This window comes from Oncorhynchus nerka, linkage group LG7 (genome assembly GCF_034236695.1).
Source record: "Oncorhynchus nerka isolate Pitt River linkage group LG7, Oner_Uvic_2.0, whole genome shotgun sequence".
In the NCBI taxonomy this organism is placed as follows: Eukaryota; Metazoa; Chordata; class Actinopteri; order Salmoniformes; family Salmonidae; genus Oncorhynchus; species Oncorhynchus nerka.
This window is the reverse complement of record NC_088402.1, coordinates 40,899,740-40,916,738: the sequence shown is the minus strand read 5'-3', so window position 1 is coordinate 40,916,738 and position 16,999 is coordinate 40,899,740. Positions and strand designations below refer to the sequence as shown.

At 44.6% G+C, this 16,999-nt stretch overlaps 1 protein-coding gene across 1 annotated transcript in view; it reads right to left on the bottom strand.

Annotated features, from left to right (window-relative positions):
• Window positions 1-254: 254 nt before the first annotated feature.
• macf1a (microtubule actin crosslinking factor 1a) overlaps window positions 255-16,999 on the bottom strand; it is a 246,088-nt gene continuing 229,343 nt past the window's right edge. The window contains 15 exon segments of the mRNA XM_065020508.1: window positions 255-2,564; window positions 2,764-2,875; window positions 4,044-4,154; window positions 9,409-9,620; window positions 10,990-11,022; window positions 11,528-11,590; window positions 12,312-12,429; window positions 13,268-13,285; window positions 14,782-14,856; window positions 15,023-15,177; window positions 15,335-15,497; window positions 15,674-15,834; window positions 16,105-16,216; window positions 16,319-16,507; window positions 16,657-16,929. Coding sequence (XP_064876580.1) covers window positions 2,329-2,564; window positions 2,764-2,875; window positions 4,044-4,154; window positions 9,409-9,620; window positions 10,990-11,022; window positions 11,528-11,590; window positions 12,312-12,429; window positions 13,268-13,285; window positions 14,782-14,856; window positions 15,023-15,177; window positions 15,335-15,497; window positions 15,674-15,834; window positions 16,105-16,216; window positions 16,319-16,507; window positions 16,657-16,929 — 2,031 coding nt within the window. The 3' untranslated portion in view covers window positions 255-2,328.

The window sequence follows — 16,999 nt, the reverse complement described above, 5'->3', positions numbered from 1 at the left end:
TGAACTTATTTAGGCTTGCTGTAAGAAAGGGGTTGAATACTTATTGACTGAAGACATTTCAGCTTTTCAGTTTGTAAACATTTCTAAAAACATAATTCCACTTTGACATTATGGGTATTGTGTGTCGGCCAGTGACACGAAATCAACATTTAAAATCAACATTTAGAAAAGTCAAGGGGTGTGAATACTTTCTGAAGGCACTGTACGTAAACACACTTTTGGCCCCCGAATGAAATAAAAAAATCAATACACAATGACAAATGACATTTTTTTTTTTTACTGCAAGCATATTTTTAATACAAAAAGAGAACAAAAAAAGGTTTATAATCTTAGCTTTTTTTATTTTACACAATTGACTTCTAACCCCCCTCCCACCGACATATTTTCTCTTCATCACAGAGAATAACACCGCATCAAAAGGTGGGTTCCTCTTCGGCGTCCCCGGATCCCCGCCCCCCAAGGAGACAATAAATAAATAAAATCACCTCAAGATGACATTTGCGTTCATTAAGCTTTCATATACTTCAGCATTAAGAAATAGAGGAGCACATTTGCAGCCATCAAAGACATGACAATTCAAACGCCTGTAAGGAGGGACACTGAGGGTTCGGTTCCCTGTCATCCATATTTGTAGTTTTCTTTGTCAACACAATAAGGGCAACCCCCTTTGGTCATGTTCAGGGAGTTGTAGTCATTAGCAAAAAAGGCTGCCATGGAAAGTCAGCTTCCTAGTTGAGTAAAGTTATGTTAAGGAGTAATAACATACAACGTTGAAGAGAGGAGCAGACATTTTCCTTGGTACAAAAGATCATGATTTCATTGTATTAACACTAATCATTCTCCAAGGTGACGATACAGAACTGAAAAATAAATAGAAATGTTTTCTTAAACTACAAAAGCAAAACTAAAACAAAATACAACAGGATGATAAATTAACCCGAACGAAAGACATTCACAAATGAAATCTTTGCATACAGTGACGCAAGTCGATGACCTTTGATTCCTGTAGACACGTGACGACTACACACGTGTACAAAAATGTGTTTGCGGCTCTGGGGTTTCCAGCGGCAACGATACACCGTCAGTGTGTGCTGGTCTTCAATCTCTAATCGTAGAATCATAGTCGCTTAAATTGTGTGTCCTTACAAATTGACTACATTGTTTCACACGGTCACGTTTCTGCTGTTAGTGGGGTCCCACCAAGAAATAGTGCTTTTCATATTATAGGACAACATGAGAAACCCTCCATACCATCAAACACACACTCACATACACACCTTTAAACACACTTCCAATGTTGCAGGGGTTTGTGAGGACATTGCAGTGTGTTTCCCGCCACTTCCGCGGTCTCCTGGGCTTGAGGTTTAGGCAGTTAGCTCAGTGCAGGAAGTGGTCAGAGTGGCGCCGCCCAGACAATGAACAGTAGATTCACGCTAGTCTGGATGTTCCCGACCCATAGACATGCTGAAGTGTCATTCCTCTTCACTTCCCAGTCCAGGGGAGGAAAGAAACAAGACGGCAATCATTGCATATATTCAGTTGAACTCATGGTGAGAAAAAAAATTATGTCCACAATACCCACAATCCAGTTCTTTTGAATGCCATTCTCCAGGAAGTTCCGAGTCATTTAATCTCTCCCCTCAATGTGTGTGTGTGTGTGCTTCAGTTCTGTGCGTGTACATACACAAAGTAGTTACAAGGCTCTACCTAACGTTCTCTGGAACTCAGATTAGGTAAAAGTAAGGACAAAAATGTGTAACACAGTAAGGCAGCATTATGTTGGTTGGTTGTCGGTTCAAATTGCTGTGGCTTTCTCTACAACAGTCTAGCACAATCCCGTTACGAGACAGAGCACACAGGAGACTGGAAGGCAAACTGGGATCTGGGTTTTAAAAGGGGAAAGTTCTGTTCCGTCTAAGTGCACGAACCAGACACCCCCAAAGAGGTTTTTTTCAGAGTGTGTGTACGAGGGAGGAAGGGAGAGATATTTTCCCCTATCTCTCTCCCTGCCCTTCATACAGTAGTCTTGGTGCATGAATCCCATGCAAGCCCTATGGATGGACGTTTGGATCAAATGTGACACCCAATATGGCCGCCAGTAGTCTGTTCACTATAGAGCGTCTCTTTGAAAGGGAGATGGTGCGTTCTACTTGATCTAATTCTATAGTCTGGACATCTTCCCTATTTCATCATGGCTGGTGTTTTGGGGGGCTGGGGAAGCCCTTGTAGTCAAACCAGCCCGATAGTTAGATGTATGACGCTGTTATGTTGACGACTCTATGGTTGGCTGTATGACGTTTTTATGACGTCTTTTTGACATCTCCTTCACTATTTCTTCCCAGAAGCGGGTGTCTTGGGGCTTGGGGCCTTCTTGGAGATGGTAGGGATCTTGGAGGGCTTGGCCGCTCCTGGGCGCCGGGGGGTGTCCGAGGTGTCCGAGCGAGTCTCCAGGAGCTCAGAGGCATCCGAAGCGTCGCTGCCCCGCCGGCTGCTTGCCCTGCTGCCCGCCCGGCTGCCCGCCCGGCTGACCGGACCACTGGCCCCCGATGGGGTACGCTTGGGGTCTGAGAGGAGAAGAGGTAGAGAAAGGGAGGAAGGAGGAGGTTAAGTTTAGGTAATGAGGGATAGAAAGAGAAGAATAGAGAAATAAAAATATATTTAGTCTAATTTTAATTATGGGAATCATATGTTTCAAGAGGACAAAAATAGCGGACTGAAAATAGGAATCAAAACTGGTATGAAAAATCTGGACTTTGTTCTTACCTGTACGTCCAGGTTTAGTAGAAATGGGTGTAGCTCCTCCATTCTCTCCAGTCAGAGACCCTCGGCTGGAGTGGAAGGTGGGCCTCTTCAGCTTGGACCCCGACGCTGCTCCCTACATATATATCAGACACAGGGAATGTCAGGCAGTGGCAAACTGTGGCACTGAATACATTACAAATGTCCAATGCAGCTGTTTTTATCTCAATATAGAAATATTTCTAAGTAACAATTAAGTACCTTACTGGGATTGTTTTCTATTAAAATGGTCAAAAAGAAACAAAAATAGCTTCTTGGCAAAGAGTACTTCCTCAGCTAGTATTTTGCTAGGACTGTCTGTGAATGGGGAGGGATAACTGAAAATGAGCTGTTATTGGCATAGAGGTTTGGAACTCTCTTATTGGTCTAACTCATTTACCGCATGGAGCTGTCGCCATGGAAGAGTTGTCTTTTCAAACAACTCTTACACTAAAAGGGCATTATTATAATTGTCACAATTTAACAGTTTTCCAACCAGTGTGGAAATATATATACAACACAGGAAATCCCATTTTTGACTGCACTGGGCCTTTAAAAAGGTAGACTCTACAACATGACATCATCATACACAACAGGACTTCCTCATTACACACATCAACCAAACAGAGTAGAAATCTGCCAAGGCTGCCACACTATTGGCTCGTCCCAATTTGAGTCTTAAAGCATGTCGACATTTGGAAGTCAATAGTGAATTCGAATGTTGTTGATGTTCGTAAGCAGGATGTTGTCCTGTTGTGTATGATGATGTCATTTTGCTGCATCTACCTTTAACTAAAGGAGCTGGTACTAGTTTCAAGCACCATCCAATACTAGCATAATACAACAGAAACACCATTTGCAAAATGATCATCAGTCTACCAAACTAAATCCCTAAAACTACCAGTTCAACACAACGTATATAGAGTTAGCTAATAATGATTCATTTCTCGCTACTTCTCCTTTAAGAGAACATCACTTCAACATCACAATCTATTCCTATTGACCTTCCACCTGCCGGGGGGCAAAAATATTGTGACAATGCACCGAATGATAATTTAGACTGGATATTGAGCAAAAACATGAAAACAAGATGATGCAAATATATTCAGTCTAAAAGCCGAATTTCAATGTCACGTCACCAATATCCTCATGGACCCATTGCACAGTGTGCACCACACCCATGAGTGAGTGATTGTGTGTGTGCGTTAGTGCGTTATTAGTTCGCTGGGGCTTGGGACGGGCGGCGGGAGGAGTCAGTGTGTTACCTCATGCCCAGGCGTGGTGTGGTCGTGGTCTGGGCAGGACTGGCACTTGGTTGGTGTTGGAGTTTTACTGTGTGCCAGCCAGGGCTTGGCATAGCCACGCGAGTTTGAGGACTGGGATCAGCAAAGGGAAGAAGGGAGGGAAGGAGGCAGCCAAGGGGAATTTTTTTTTTTTTAAAAGGAGGAGAAGCAGGAAAGTAGAGCAAAGGAAAATACGGAAAGGGAGAAAGGGGAAGGAGGGGAGGCGGGTAGTGTAGTGCCGTGTGTTTTTGGTGCGACAGCGGATGGATTTAAAAACGCAGAAGGAAAAACAGTGGGAGGGAGTACATTTTCAAGCGAGGTTAGCAGGGGGTGGATGGAGGGATTTAGGAGACAAAAGAAAAATAGAAAAACAAAGAACAAATAAAAATCTCACAGTTAAGGACGTAGGTGATTGCTGTTGACATGCAGAAACAGGGGAATTCCCATTTCAACACAGACACACATACACGGTACAACACACGACTGACAGAGACTTACACAACTAACGATCGGTGACCACAAAACAGATGATTATGGGTAATATAGCTTCTGGTAATATAGCTTCATGCTTTGTCCTCCAAGACTGACTGCACCTTGGCTGGACTGCTACACTAATTAGAGTTGAATACATATGCTTATATACAGTACCAGTTGAAAGTTTGGACACACCTACTCACTCAAGGATTTTTCCTTATTTGGACTATTTTCTACATTGTAGAATAATAGGTAAGACTTCAAAACTATAAAATAACAGGTAGGAAATGATGAAGTAACCAAAGAAGTGTTAAACAAACCAAAATATTTTTTACATTTGAGATTCTTCAAAGTAGACACCCTTTTGCCTTGACAATTTTCACAATCTTGGCATTCTCTCAACCAGCTTCATGAGGTAGTCACCTGGAATGCATTTCAATTAACAGGTATGCCTTGTTAAGTTAATTTGTGGAATTTCTTTCCATCTTAATGCGTTTGAGCCAATCAGTTGTGTTGTGACATGGTAGGGGTGGTATACAGAAGACAGCCCTATTTGGTAAAATACAAAGTCCATATTATAGCAAGAACAGCTCAAATAAGTAAAGAGAAACGACAGTCCATCATTATGTTAAGACATGAAGGTCAGCCAATACGGAAAATGTCAAGAACTTTGAACAGTTGCAAAAACCATCAAGCGCTACGATGAAACTGGCTCTCATGAGGACCGCCACAGGGATGGAAGACCCAGCGTTACCTCTGCTGCAGAGGATAAGTTCATTAGTTACCAGCCTCAGAAATTGCAGCTCAAATAAATGCGTTACAGAGTTCAAGTAACACAAACATCTCAACATCAACTGTTCAAAGGAGACTGTGTGAATCACACCTTCATGGTTGAATTGCTGCAAAGAAACCACTACTAAAGGACACCAATAAGACTTGCTTGGGCCAAAAAAACACGAGCAATGGACATTAGACGGGTGGAAATCTGTCTTTTGGTCTGATGAGTCCAAATTTGAGATTTTTGTTCCAACCCCTGTGTCTTTGTGAGACGCAGAGTAGGTGAACGGATGCTCTCCGCATGTGTCGTTCCCACCATGAAGCATGGAGGTGGTGGTGTGATGGTGCTTTGCTGGTGACACTGTCAGTGATTTATTTAGAATTCAAGGTACACTTAACCAGCATGGCTACCACAGCATTCTGAAGCCATCCCATCTGGTTTGCACTTAGTGGGACTAATAATTTGTTTTTCAACAGCACAACGACCAAAAACACACCTCCAGGCTGTGTAAAAGGCTATTTGACCAAGAAGAAGAGTGACTGAGTGCTGCATCAGATGACCTGGACTCCACAATCACCCGTTCTCAACCCAATTGAGATGGTTTGGGATGAGTTGGACCGCAGAGTGAAGGAAAAGCAGCCAACAAGTGCTCAGCATATGTGGGAACTCCTTCAAGACTGTTGGAAAAGCATTCCAGGTGAAACTGGTTGAGAGAATGCCAAGAGTGTGCAAAGCTGTCATCAAGGCAAAGGGTGGCTACTCTAAAGAATCTAAACTATATTTAGATTTGTTTAACACTTTTTTTGGTTACTACATGATTCCCTACGTGTTATTTCATGTCTTCACTATTATTCTACAATGTAGAAAAGAGTAAAAAATAAAGAAAATCCCTTGAATGAGTAGGTGCGTCCAAACTTTTGACTGGTACTGTATGTATGAATGTACAGTGGGAAGAAAGTGGATTTTCTCATAAATTTGACATAAAAATTGATCTGATCTTCATCAAAGTCACAACAATAGACACAGTGTGCTTAAACTAATAAAACACAAATTGTATTTTTCTTGTCTATATTGAATACATCATTTAAACATGCTCAGTGTAGGTTGGAAAAAGTATGTGAACCCCAAGGCTAATGACTTTGCTAAAAGCTAATTGGAGTCAAGGGTCAACTAACCTGGAATCCAATCAATGAGATGAGAGATGTTGGTTAGAGCTGCCTTGCCCTATTATTTTTTTTTGGACTTTTCTATTCACAAGAACCATTGCCTGATGTGAACCATGCCTCAACCAAAAGAGATCTCAGAAGACCTACAATTAAGAATTGTTGCCTTGCATAAAGCTGGAAAGGTTTCAAAAGTATCTCTAAAAGTCAGTCCACGGTAAGACAAATAGTCTATAAATGCAGATATTTCAGCACTGTTGCTACTCTCCCTAGGAGTGGCCGTCGTGCAAAGATGACTGCAAGAGCACAGCACATTATGCTCAATGAGGTTAAGAAGAATCCTGAGTGTCAGCTAAAGACTTACAGAAATATCTGGAACATGTTAACATCTCTATTGACGAGTCCACGATACGTAAAACACTAAACAAGAATGGTGTTGATGGGAGGACACCACGGAAGAAGCCACTGCTGTCCAAAAAAACTGTAAGGCGATCTGTCCACCAATTGAAGCGCAACAGAAGTTAGGTGATGCAACAGGACAATAACCCAAAAGACAGAAGTATATCAACAACAGAATGGCTTGAACAGAAGAAAATGCGCCTTCTGGAGCGGCTCAGTCAGAGTCCTGACCTCAACCCGATTGAGATGCTGTGGCAGGACCTCAAGAGAGCGGTTCACACCAGATATCCCAAGAATATTGTGGAACTGAAACAGTTTTGTAAAGAGGAATGGTCCAAAATTCCTCCTGACCGTTGTGCAGGTCTGAGCCGCAACTACAGAAAACGTTTGGTTGACGTTATTGCTGCCAAAGGAGGATCAACCAGTTATTAAATCCAAGGGTTCACATACTTTCCCACCCTTCACTGTGAATGTTTACACGGTGTGTTCAACAAAGACATGAAAACGTATCATTGTTTGTGTGTTATTAGTTTAAGCCGCCTGTGTTTGTCTATTATTGATGAAGATCAGATCAAATATTAAGACCAATTTATGCAGAAATCCAGGTAGTTCTGAAGGGCTCACATACTTTTTCTTCCCACTGTGTGTGTGTGTGTGTCCTAGACTACAGTAACCTGACTGATTGAACATATGACTAGAGGTATCACACTTAGGATTCAGTGGCATATAAGAGAAAGGCCGGAGAGGTGTGTTTCATCTGAACTTAGATGATCAAAACTCGACCCCCTATGACTGGTATAGACACACAGAGACGACACATTAACGCAATGAAGAATCAATGTGACAACAACCATTGTGAGAAAGTGGGTGAGAGATAACAAGACCTGGTGACCACAAAGACTCTGACATGTGACTGATACTGTATGTGACAATGACTGACTGTAGTTTGTGAACATGCATTGTAGTGTGTGTTGTGCATGTGTGTCGTGTGCGCTTGCAGGTTCCATTTTAGTCTCGGGTTCCATTGGGAACACTTAGAGACACCATGTTCACTTTCCTTTCCCAGGGCGATCAAAGTAGCTTATGTAATTGCTCAGCCTATATTAAAAGACACAAACAAACTTTGTGACAAGAGTCCTGCTATAACTAACATGGTAAGAGTCATATGACGTGAAGAGAAGCAGGGACATTTAGGGGCGATATAGTTTGATTACCTACAGTGCATTCGGAAATGATTCAGACCCCTTCCCCACATTTTGCTTGGTTACAGCCTTATTCTAAAATGGATTAAATAAAACATTTTCCTTATCAATCTACACACAATAGTGAAAACAGAAAGAACTTATTTCCATAATTGTTCAGACCCTGTGCTTTGAGACTCGTAATTGAGCTCAGGTGCATCCTGCTTCCATTGATCATCCTTGAGATGTTTCCACAACTTGATTGGAGTCCACCTGTGATCAATTCAATTGATTGGACATGATTTGGCACACACCTGCCTAGATAAAGGTCCCACAGTTGACAGTGTGTGTCAGAGAAAAACTGAGCTATCGAGGGAGAAGGGCCTTGGTCGGGGAGGTGACCAATAACAAGATGGTCCCTCTGACAGAGCTACAGAGTTCCACTGTTGAGATGGGAGAACCTTCCAGAAGGACAACCATCCATTACGCCCTTCTTATGGTAGAGTGGCTAGATGGAAGGCACTCCTCAGTAAAAGGCATATGACATGAAGCATGGTGGTGGCAACATCACGCTGTGGGGTTGTTTTTCAGCAGCAGGGATTGGGAGACTAGTCAGGATCGAGGGAAAGATGAACAGATCAAAGTATAGAAATATCATTGATGAAAACCTGCTCCAGAGCGCTCAGGACCTCAGACTGGGGCAAAGTTTCACCTTCCAACAGGACAACGAGCCTAAGCACACAGCCAAGACAACACAGGAGTGGCTTCGGGACAAGTCTTTGAATGTCCTTGAGTGGCCCAGCCAGAGTCCGGACTTGAACCCGATCAAACATCCCTGGAGACGTGAAAATAGCTGTGCAGCGACGCTCCCCATCCAACCTGACAGAACTTGAGAGGATCTGCACAGAAGAATTAGAGAAACTCCCAAAATACAGGTGTACAAAGCTTGTAGCGTCATACCCAAGAAGACTCGAGGCTGTAATCGCTGCCAAAGGTGCTTCAACAAAGTACTGAGTAAAGGTTCTGAATACATGTGATATTGTAAACGTGATATTACATTTGCAAAAATGTATAAAAACCTGTTTTTGCTTTGTCATTATGGAGTATTGTGTGTAGATTGATGAGAAAAAGAAAAAAAACATTTAATCAATTTAAGAATAAGGCTGTGATGTAACAAAATGTGGAAAAAGTCGAATACTTTTCGAATGCACTGTAGCTCCCATAGAACACAATACCATATTGGTCTACCCATGATGAGTACACCGGTTCTGTTAAGTTGTCATGGTCTGAGGAGCTTTTCCCATTCTAGTAATTGTATTTCTATGAGGGAGAATGGGGTTGAGGGCACTTACCCTAGAGGAGGCGGTGGGTGTGGCGGGAGCAGAGGGCAAGGATGCGCAGCTATGTGCGCTGTGCGAGGCCGAGGAGGAGGAGCGGGTGGGCGAGGCCGTGCGGGAGCCGGGTTTGGAGCGCCGGCCTCGGGAGCGGAACGCCGCCAGGCCGTGGGAAGCACCCTCCGGAAGGATGAACTTCTCACGCAGCTCCAGGTTGGTACGGCCTCGGGCTGGAGTGAGGGAAGAAGGGGAGAGAAAGAAAGAGAGAGAGAGAGAGAGGAGAGAAAGACAAAAGAATGGTCAAGTCTACTCAACTATGGCTGCAGTACGTATCTAGGAACAGTACGAGGCAGAGTCAGTGCTTCCCCGGCGAGTCACTGCTCTCATAGTCTGTGTGGTCAAGTCAGTGCTAGGTAGAGTGGGGTGAGGGGAGGGTTGGAAATCAGAGGCAGTGAAGTGTACTTCCGGATGGGCTACTTTTAAGTGTAGGAGGGAGTGAGTGTTTTATCTGTAGTGTTTGTGGCGGTGCAGAGGAAGGCGGCAAAGCATCCTCACACAGAGGTCAGAGGTCAGTCTATGCAAACTGATAGAAAGATGCTCAGCAAGAATGGACTTTAATAGTACACTTGTATTGCTATAGCCAAACTATTAGAACAATATTTACATTTGAGTCATTTAGCAGAGCAACTTACTGTAAGTGAGTGCAGACATTTTCATACGGGTTTATATGGTTATATAGCGAGAACACAGAGGTACGTCTGTCAGCCAAATCACAACCTCTCTTCTCTCACTGAGGGAGTTGCTCGGTTCACTCCTTTATTCTTCCCCCTTAATTCATAAACCGTGCGTTCGGTGCGCAATATGTGGGGCATGCCTGGTTATGCTCTTGGGGGAGCCCCAATACACTACCAATGGGGACTCCCATAGACACTCATAGAAGCATTCTTAGACAAGATGGTGCAGCAGCCCCAGCACACAACACTCAAGCCCAGAAAAGCCAGCCACAGTGTGAGAGAGAGAGAGGGAGAGAAAGAGGGATGAGAGAGCTGCAGTTAGCATTAGCAGCAGGGCACTGGAGCCGCGGTCAGTAGTTATACCCAAGACGGGACACGCCCCCTCAGTCATCCACTAGCAACAGCAGCAAGACCAGTCAATAATAAATGGGTGCTTGCCCTGTAATTACGGTCCCCCAGCGAGCCAGGTGCACCCTCTAATTCAGTCCCCGCCCGCCATCACATAAAGAGCCGCTTCAAGCGCTATTAGAAACCCAGGCTGGCTACACCCAGGTCTTAGACGGTCTCTGTATTTTTTTATGGGACTGGCCCGTCAAACTATGCGGCCATTTTGGATCCACATGGCAACCATCACCACCAAGACCAGGGCTGGCCAAACCCTGTTTTTGAGTGGGAAGCATGACGCGGACTGGCACACAGACAAGACTTAGACATGTGTACACATACATATGCCTAAACAGACACAAACACAAGGACTAGAATGAGAGGTTGAGCTGGATGGGCTAGATGGATGGTTGGACGGGCAGAGTGGGAGAAATGGAGGGATGGACAGTGGAGCAATGGAAGAGAGAGGGAGTGTAGGTACCTCTGCAGCAGAAATAGCCAGGAGTGACCGTCACTGAGAGACACAAGAGACAACGTGAAATAGTGGCGTGCTCACGGTGAGATGGAAATACATAGACACACACATTCCTTCTAATTAGCTCTCGTGTACACACACACACACACACACACACACACACTTGCCTCTCTCACTTCAACACAGAGGTGAACACAGAAGACAGTGGCAAAGAGAGTAAAAAAAATACAGGTGACGTCCCCAAGGTTGAGGAGGTGAGCAGGTGAGCAGGAGGAAACATCAGGGACCAAAGTGACAAGTGGCTAAAACAACTTGAAAAACAAAGACACAGGTCAATGACTTGGACCTATAACCTGTGATGGGGATCCTCTTGTGCTAGCATTAGGCATGTAGCCAGAAAGGGTAGGAACGTTAGTTCAGTGTCACAGTCAGCAAAGCACAGCAAAAAAAGCCCCAAACAAAAAAAAAACAACCAGAGGAAGTGAGAGAACGGAGAAGAGGCGGAGGGAGAAAAGGGGGAAAGACAGCGAGAGAGAAACCCAACCTATACGAGATGAAATGGTGCTACTGGAGTCGGAGCGAAGGATCTTAAGTCCAGGATGTTGCACTGGAAGGAGAGAGAAGAGGAGAGAGGGAAGAAGGGAGGGCAAAAGGAGAGGTAAGGGAGGGAGAGAACTGAAGATCGTGCACCGTGCAACACTACTTTGAAAGAAGGACCGTGTAGCAAAGAGAAAGGAATGAATGTCCAAAAAAACAAAGGCGGAGAAAAAGAATGAGAAAGGGAGAGATGAACGAAGAGATGGGAAAAAGAAGGGATACCAACAGAGAAAAAGAATGAGAAAGGGAGAGATGAACGAAGAGATGGGAAAAAGAAGGGATACCAACAGAGAAAAAGAATGAGAAAGGGAGAGATGAACGAAGAGATGGGAAAAAGAAGGGATACCAACAGAGAAAAAAAGAGGAACCATAACAGAGGGAGAGAGAGAGCGATGGAGACGATTCAAGCCCGTCTTCTCAAACAACTATCACAGAGAGGGATGAAGAGGAAAGAAGGGATGATGATGGAGAGAGAAAGAGAGATTGCTCTGAGGAGCACACCAGACAGACCGTAGACAGCTTTGGAAAAGACAGAACTCTGAAAACTGTAAACCTGAAAGGTTACATGTACTGTATATGTCCGACTATGTCTCGTTTAAACAGTTGACCATTGTACCATACCTTTTGCCCCTCTCGCAGTGTATCCAGTGGCTTGCATTTTGTACTCTGTGTGTGTACATACATTCTGTTTTTGTATGTACTTAGTATTGTGTGTCTGTGCATAAATTCACCTCTGCAGGGGTCGTTCTTGACCAGGAACTCGTCCAGGGCCATCCAGCCCCCTCCGACCCGCACCATGACCGTACTGCGCAGGATACGCACCAACCGCAACTGCTGCGAGTCACCAAACTAACACCGCGACGGAGAGGAGAGGAGGAGAGAAAATGAAAAGTGGGAGAAACAGAGGGATTCAGTCACAAAGTATAACGATTAAGAATCCATAGCCGTTATACACAGCAGCCCATACTAATCTGAGAACAAGTGTACGCCACTCCATGCAAATTATACTCCAACTCCCATGCAATGATGATACCACTAAAATCACCCATTTGTCAAAAGCCCAGCTTTCCCAAAAATCAACAATCTCTGAAATATTTAATTCTACCTAACACTCAACTTTGTTTCATGCAGAATGACATTCACACTTCAGAGTTACTATGGTAAACTGCTCCATCACCCAGCAAGCAGAACTCTATGAAGCAATACCAAGTCAGAACTATCTTTGATTAGCCTGGCTCCGTTTGTGCTATCTAGTCAACTCTTTGGTAATTTATGGTCATTGTGACCATAGAGTTGGGCAAGACAGCACAAAACAGATATGGGACCAAGATGAATTTATAATTACTCAGAACAGCGTGATTTCACCAATTTCCCCAGTCCAAAGCCAATAGGATCAGGTATTATCGCCCTTATCATTATAACCCATTCCAGTTTGCCAAAACAAAGTCATTCTCAAAACTAAAACCAAATCTGCAAAAATCACACCAAGAGAAACACCTCAATGCCCTATGAAACCCACTTCCATGATTCGCACCAACAGTGTAGTGCTACATTTGATCGGTCAAACATGAAATGCATTGTCACCATGGCAGCATTTTTTTTTTGTGTGGCGTCGAATTGAGGCCCCTGCATTGGTGGAGATCCAGGAAGCAGATTTCAAAGGACCGAACACGCGAGTCAACTTTACCTGGTTTCCAAGGAAGAACTACAATAAATCCAGCAGACGTGGAGGAGGAATAAACAAAGAGAAAGAAGAAGAGAAAGAGTGAAATAACATGGAGACAAATATTTCAAACTCAAACCTGTCATTGGATAAGACCTCATTTGGATAGAGAAATAAACTGTAGCTCACTCTACATTTACATTTAAGTCATTTAGCAGACGCTCTTATCCAGAGCGACTTACAAATTGGTGCTTTCACCTTATGTACACATACTGTATATCCTTCACTAAGACTTTTTACAATTCATATTGTAGTTACTTGTCTCCTAGCCATTAAAACCAACGATTAATTTGCCTGAAAAAGCAAAAAGGATGCAGTGGAATTTGAATGAAGTGGACACTATAGGTGATCTTATTTCCTATCTGTCACAGTGTGGTTAAAGTGCCACTCGAGAGACAAAACAAGATGGATAAGTCAATGAAGAGTGAAGCCAGACAGACAAACATACACAAGAACAGTCAAGACAGACAGAGAGGTGTGTGATGCCATGTGACAACGTGACTGGAGCTCAGTGCAGTTAGTTTATAGTGCGGTGTCTCTGGCCAGGTACAGGATATCATTAAAACCCACGGACAATGATGATGTAGTTCACACAAAACCACAATGGTAGTAGTTGCTAATCCTGGAGCTGTGATGGCGTATAAGTGATATTTATTATGGTTATATTAGTTTGTGGGTGGGAAGCACACACGGCATATCAATCCCTTAGTGCTGTGACTAGAGATATATGATATGTTAAAGAGCATTGGGGTGCCAAACATACGGCCCCCACGGGCCAGATACGCACCGTGGGACGCTCTTTTTGGCCCGCCGGTTTCTTAGTAGCTATCAATAATGTGACCACCTTGTTATAGGAGTATATGACAAAGCTTAGAGAAGCTTGCTTACAAAGCCGGTATTTCCATGGATACAGATGAGTGCTACTGTTATTGGCTAGCATTTAAATACGTGAGGAATGGAGTGACGGCATTTGTTAGTTCAACCACAGCAGTTATTGGTGCTCAAAGAAGTAGTGACACACAGCCAGCATCAGAGCAAAAACTATTCTGTGTCCAAAATGGCACCCTATTCCCTATATAGTGCACTACTTTTGTCCAGGGCCCTGGTCAAAAGTAGTGCACTATATAGGGAATAGGGTGCCATTTTCAGACGCAGCCCTAGACGCACCATGACTGCAAATGCAACAACCTAAAAAAAACACACATTCTTAACATTACCAAGATTCACTCTGTCAAGTAACATCTGAAAACTGTATTTCGCTAAGTAGAAGCTGTCTTAAGCTATTTCTTTAAACAATAATACGCCCATAGCACTGTAGCCTCAGGTGTAACTGACCTTGTAATTGCTCTGGCCCATCTGCATTTAAAAATACAATATCTCATACCTAATACTAAGTCATAGTACGCAGACAGAATATATAATAAGGTGTTTATTAACTGTTGGTAAATGTACACAGCCACTGGCTGAGGAGGACTTACTCTGTACTTGTTCTCTCCTATCTGCTCCACCTGGAACCGCTTGGCACATTTACACTGTGCCACCTGTCTGGTCACCTGCACAGAGTGAGAAAGGAGAAAGAGGGAAAGTCACAAGGCTGGCTCCATTAACCTCCAATTTAGGAGTTGCTATTGGACTGGACAAGTCAAAGGCCCAGCTTTGTTGTTCAAAATAAGTGTCTGGGTATATACGTGTGTGTGTGTGTGTGTGTGTGTTCCTCACCTCGTCTTCTATCTTGTCAGCGTCGGTGGTGGGCCGGTAGGCGTCCTTGTTGGGGTGCAGCGCCGCCACAAACTCGTAGTAGTCGATGTAACCGTCTCGGTCCTGGTCAAAGATGTCTGCCACCGCCGTCATCTCCAACCTGCTGGTGGGGAACTCTGCACAGCACAACCAACAGTCAGAAAAAGATGTAGGACTTGGGACCAAGATGTAGGACTTGTGACCAAGATGTAGGACTTGACTACAGTTTAAGTTGGAGCAGGCTATGGGCAAAGAACAGCGCTAACGATGTGTAGCTAGCTTTGAAGAACATACTTGAGGCCAGGATGCCGTCGATGAACTCCTGGCGAGTGATCTTTCCGTCCTGGTCCTTGTCGATGCGTCTGAAGAAGTCCATGACGCGCGACTTCTTGTGGTTCATCCAGCGCATGTACTTCTTCCTCCACACGTCAAAGTCAAAGTTGGCAAACTCTTTCAGCTGGGGACAAAGACAACGAACATAAATGTGAGACAAATGAGGAAGAGCAATATACTTAGAGGAAATCATGTGTCTGTTTTGACAAGACAGCATACAGGAGAAAAAACAGGTCTGAAACTCGCGGTCTCCAAGCCCTCTACGGCTCTAATAGGGGAGATCAAGGGACGCTACAATACCTCTTCAAGCCTGTCGAGGGCGTCGTTCAGCTTCCGCTGGCGGTCGAGGGCAAGCAGCCACACCTGCTGCCACCTTGAGCATAGCTGAGTCAAGCGGGGGTTGCCCCCGGCGACTTGCATCGCCGCCTGTTGTTGATGCGGTTGTTGCTGCTGGTTTTTACCTGTAGGGCGAGGAACGAGAGGTGTCATGATTACGGTGCATTACATGGGTTTAAATGTTGAGGACACTTGATGGAACGTTTGACCATATTTTGGTCACTTTTATTGTGTTTCTCCATCAGTGAAGTCTGTCAGGATGGATTGCGAATGTTTGGGGGTTAGGCACCCACTGTATATCTTCGCTTATGCATTTCTAGGTCGATATGTATTCATATGTATTTAGTATAATATAATATCCATGCATCTCTGGGAGGTAAAATAAGGTAACACACGAGCTCCTCTCCTCTCAGCTAGGCTGCTAGGGGGCTCTGCTGGTTTCCTCTTGTAAGTCTTGGTCACTTTGTCCACGTCAGGCTGCTTCCGGGTCATCTCCTCCATAAACACCTGGGAACAATAGATTGACGTGAGACACAGCCAATCAGAAAGAGTGATAATTATAATAGCGACTAAGCCAATGAGGGTTTGAGAAAAGTAGGCTCCTCCCACCTGGTGTTCTGTGATGAGTGTTTTGAGCTGAGGGATGTCCTGTGGAAGGGTCTCTCCGTCACGCTGGACTAGGGTGGTCTCCGCCCACTGCAGCCATGACAACAGCTCCTCCAATAGCGTGGCGTTGTTGAGTAACTCTGTCAGAGCAGTCTCCAGACGCTGCTCGTGCTGTTTGGCCCATGTGAGGACCTGCAGAAGCCAAATGCACCAATTAATGGGTGAAATACTAAATATTTTAAACAATTTCCATGACTCTCTGGCCCAACAGGACTTTAAAATATTTCCCCCCCTCTCTTATCTCTCTATTCATCCCACTCCCCTTCTCCAGCCCCACCTACCTCTTCAAAGCGGGAGCGGACGATGGTAATCCAGTGTTTGATGGTGGTGATGCAGTCGGCGTGGCACGTGGTGAGGATGGCCTCGCCCTGGCCCGCGGCCCGGTTCACGTCGGTCCTCTTCTCTTCCACCGTGGCCATGAAGTTCCGGTGGGTGTGGAGCAGCGTCTGCAGAGTCTCCGCCTCCTCAGGCAGCACGCCGCGGAACCGCAGCGTCTGCTCAGCCTCGGACAGCCACTCCAGCAGCAGCTGCACCTCCGTGCGGAACTCCTCCGCCTGAGAGAGACGGGTGGCAGAGGGATCATTAGAAGGAACGAGAAAAAGATTCAGTTTTATTGCGATTCTG